This window comes from Quercus robur, chromosome 11, assembly GCF_932294415.1.
Source record: "Quercus robur chromosome 11, dhQueRobu3.1, whole genome shotgun sequence".
NCBI lineage: Eukaryota > Viridiplantae > Streptophyta > Magnoliopsida > Fagales > Fagaceae > Quercus > Quercus robur.
In genome coordinates this window covers 38,535,097-38,539,202 of record NC_065544.1, presented here as the reverse complement: position 1 = coordinate 38,539,202, position 4,106 = coordinate 38,535,097, and the positions used below count along the sequence as shown (strand labels likewise).

At 35.6% G+C, this 4,106-nt stretch overlaps 1 protein-coding gene across 1 annotated transcript; it reads right to left on the bottom strand.

Moving 5' to 3' along the window:
* Positions 1–263: 263 nt before the first annotated feature.
* Positions 264–3,300, bottom strand: LOC126706681 (abscisic acid 8'-hydroxylase 4). Its single transcript, XM_050406214.1, has 9 exons — positions 2,988–3,300; positions 2,570–2,891; positions 2,116–2,265; positions 1,770–2,018; positions 1,461–1,550; positions 1,287–1,365; positions 1,080–1,186; positions 852–970; positions 264–590 (listed from the first exon to the last, which is right to left on the bottom strand). Exons 1-9 carry the CDS (start codon positions 3,185–3,187, stop codon positions 485–487), a joined length of 1,422 nt encoding a protein of 473 aa, XP_050262171.1. The 5' UTR covers positions 3,188–3,300; the 3' UTR covers positions 264–484.
* Positions 3,301–4,106: the final 806 nt, after the last annotated feature.

The following is a 4,106-nucleotide window of genomic DNA, read 5'->3' as shown; positions in this document are numbered from 1 at the left end:
TTGTGAGTTTGAGTGCCTTCCAGCCCAGGGCAACTCTGTTTTTAGTCAGCCAATCAAATTGATAACACGTGGATTTTTCGTGACCACATCTGTGAGTCTAACATAAAGATTTTTGCAGAATAAATCACCCTAACAAATTAACATTAATTATATTAATTGTCACATTAGTCTGTAATTGCTTTTTTTGAAATATTCTGTATTTAACAATGCCAAATCTTGAGTTGAACATGTTCTAAAATTACAAATAATAAAGAAACATTAGAGAACATAAATCACTGGGGAGTAAGCTCCCCATTCAATTTCTCTATTTTATTACATATATAGTCAAATATCAAGCAACCAATTATCAGATGTGCTACAATAAATAAAAGGGATAAGATATCTCATATGGATTACATATAAGAAAGAAACCCCATTAAAAAACAGGAGGTTTGGGTTGGATTAGGTGGGTGAAAAATGGAAGCTATAGAAGGCAACACATTTATCACACATCATGTTTGGATTCTTTCCAAAATTTGGCTGGGAGTCCATGCTGAGGAACTGGGAATGGGCCATACTGAATCCCATTTTGAGATCCTACCACTTCCCACCTGCAAACAAAAATTCAATCAAAAACCAACAAAAGAGGGTTTTCAAATTATTTGGCACTCAAAAAACATGCACCACTCTAGGCTCAAGTACATACTGCTACTTCATTTACTTCAAATACATACACATGTACTATATATTTTTTACTTGTGTATGTTGTTTGTAGAGTATGTATTTGAGTAAAAATTTCATGCTACAAATGTAGGAGTGTTTGATTATGAATTATCTTGTGTTAAAATTCAATCATCTTTTGCATATCATACTTGAACTTGGTGAGTAAATGGTGGATCAGAATGAGTGTCTCTAGCTTGGCAAGCTCATTGCCGGGACAAGAGTGCTCTCCTTTGCCAAATGGCATGAAAGTATTGGGTTTTGGGGCAACCTTCATCCATCCAAAAACAGATACAGTTAGAAACTAAAATCATAAAAAAAAAAAAAAAAAAATACTGTATTTGACTAATACTGAGTCCCTTCTTTGCTACACTACCTACCTTAAATCTAGATGGATCGAAATTTTGAGGATCCGGGAAAAATTCTGGATTGTGATGAATGTTCCTGAACAATGGCATCACCTTCCAACCCTTTGGTATGAGATATCCTGTACAAGGAAATATTGAAGTAAGCCTGTAAGAAAGAAAGCCTTGAAAATTGACTCTAATTAAAGATAGAAATTAAATTTTACTAGTTTGAATTCTAACCTTTGTACTCTACATCAACCACTGCTTCCCTAAAGGTAAACGATATGATGCTTGCCATCCTGAAGGACTCTAGTATAACCTGAAAGTTCAACCATACCCAGTTGCTCACATAAGTCATTTTCTCTTAAAATTGTTTTCTAAGAGGCTATACGTAGAAGTGAAAGCAACATATACCCTGTATGTAAGTGGCATATTCCTGGTCTGAGACCATGTCAAGGGCCTCTTCCCTCCATCATTCACTTCATATATAGTCTTTTGCTCTGCCTGCAGTTACAAATTATTTTAAGTTACTGTCCTTTCCCAAAAATTATATCATAGGCCCCCTCAGTGGGTGATGGGCCTCTCATTAGTATGTAGGTCCTATAGGTAGTTTTTGAGAGGTCCGTTTCGTCAAGTGGGCACATAAAATACTTTCTCGTCTTTTCCAATTTTAAGATGTTAAGATTTGCAATTAGTGTGAAGAATTTTTTATGGAATTCATACCTTTACAGCTTCAAGAAGTATCCGGTCATCATGAAGGTATTTGAGAATCCATGTTAGGAGACTAGCTGTTGTGTCCTGAGCTGCAAATAGTACTCCAATAATGTTATCAGCAATTTGATCCTTAGTTAAAACTTGGCCCCTTTCATCTTTGAAGTTCATCAAATAACCCAAGAGATCCTTGTCCAGTAATTTTTTCTCTTCTCTTTCACAAATTATCTCACTCACTATCTCACTAAGCCTTTTCCTTGCCTTGAATACATAAAGTAAAGCAGTAGGGGCAAAAAGAGTTAGATTAAGAAACCTCTATAAGACTATTAGGAATAAATAAGTTTAGAATGTTGCTTACCTCGAGTGCTTTGGCATATGGAGTACCCGGAATGTTTGTTGGAAAAGAATTATATCCCTTATCCACTATGCAATAGTTCTCCTTCAGCTTTTCTCTATATTTATCATCCAAACGACCAAAAATGGAAAGAATGCCCACATCAAAAGAGAACTGTGAAAGAAGATCAAGAAGATCCATATAACATTAGAAAAACATGATCCAAAAAGAAGTGGAGGACCCATTGATAAGGAAATTATGAGGAGCTCATCAGTAAAAGCAAGATACTATAGAAATCCCATCCAATAAAAAGTTTAGGATTAAGACAATAAAAAAAATCAATACTTCAAGCTGATTAAAATTATATATATACATGCACAATTGCAGATAAGCCAAAATAAAACATCTTAAGGTTCACATTAGAAACATGTCTTAAAAATTTTAAAAGCAGTCTAATCAACATGATCACTACACGAACCTTTTTCATCTCATGAAAGGAATTAACGACTTGTCCACTTGCCCATGAATCCAAAGCAGAAATGGCAATGGCTTCGATATCAGGAGCCAGTTTCCGGATTGTCTCGGGGGATAATGAACTTTGAACTAGCTTCCTAAGGTGACTGTGATAGCTTCCTTGGTGAAAAAAGAGTGCTGAAGGGCCAATCATTTTCTCTTTGCTTTTGGGGTACGTAGGCCTGAACAAATGAGCATGAGACACTAACACAAACCGAGCAGCCTCAGGACTAGCCAGCATCACACAAGGGCAGCCAAGTATGTGGCTCTTGAATATTTCTCCATATCTAAACAACCAAAAAAGGGAGAGCAACATTAAGTTGAATTAAGTCCATGCAAGGGAACTGAAGAATATGTATAAGATTTTAGAGACTTTTAAGGACCTTTTCTGCTTAGCAGTAAAGAAGACTTTAGGGTCTTGAGAGTAGAGTTGGAGGGTTTCTCCTATTAAAGGCCACCCCATTGAGCCTGGAGGAAGCTTAACTAGTCGTTCATGCTTCCTTTTTTGTTTCTTTATGAGAGGATAAGAGAAAAGAGTAGAGAGAAAGATACATATGTATATTACAATAGAAATAGTCTCCATACAAATGTAGCACTTGTGTGTGTTTTGGGGGAGGGGGGGGGGGGTGTTTAAATTTCTGGCTTGGTCTTGCAGTAGTATTGCTTTTTGAATGAAAGAGTTTTGAGAGAGTATTACTAACTGGAATGAAATCAATGAGAGGGAAGGGGGTCTGTTAGAGCTTTTATAGAGTGGGAGGGAAATGTGGAAGTAGTAAAATCAGATTTTACTGGAAGTTACGCCAAGTTTTATGATGGGTTATAGCTTAAATCAGCATTAGATATTAGATGTGCATGTGAGTGCGATTGTTTGGGTTATCAACTTTATGGCACGCCGCACATTTTAGATGAGAAAGTAAAATAGAAAGAGTGTTACGAGATGTTAACATAAACTATTTTGGCTAAAACAAACCACACATTTTTCACAACTTGGAATACTTTTTTACACAACAGAATTTACGATTGTAAATGTGTATATTTTCTCTAACACAAACTTTTAGGGTCTCTAAAAAGAAAAATATAGTGTGAACATAGAGCAATAGCATGGAGGAAAGAATTTGGACTCTCCATCTATGGTGAAAATTATCTTATAGCAGGGCTTTATGAAGCCACTCTTTCACATTATTTGAGACTTACATATGTTTGTGGGTTCCATGTGCTATGAGAGGGGGCTCTCATGGAGCAGCTCCATGAGATACCATACAACATACTTCATTTACCTATGAAATCTTAGGTCATCTACTTATTTTATGATTCTCAAATTCAAGTTACTGCAATTATTTAACATTATCAAATTCGATGAGCAATGAGAACATACAAATATTTTGTGGTATTTTGTATATATGTGATGTAGATATTTCATTTTACTGCCTTGCAGTTTAGAATTTAGTGATGTATTGATGGTTCTCATAGAATTAAGAGAAAGTGTATCAGCTAATAATTAG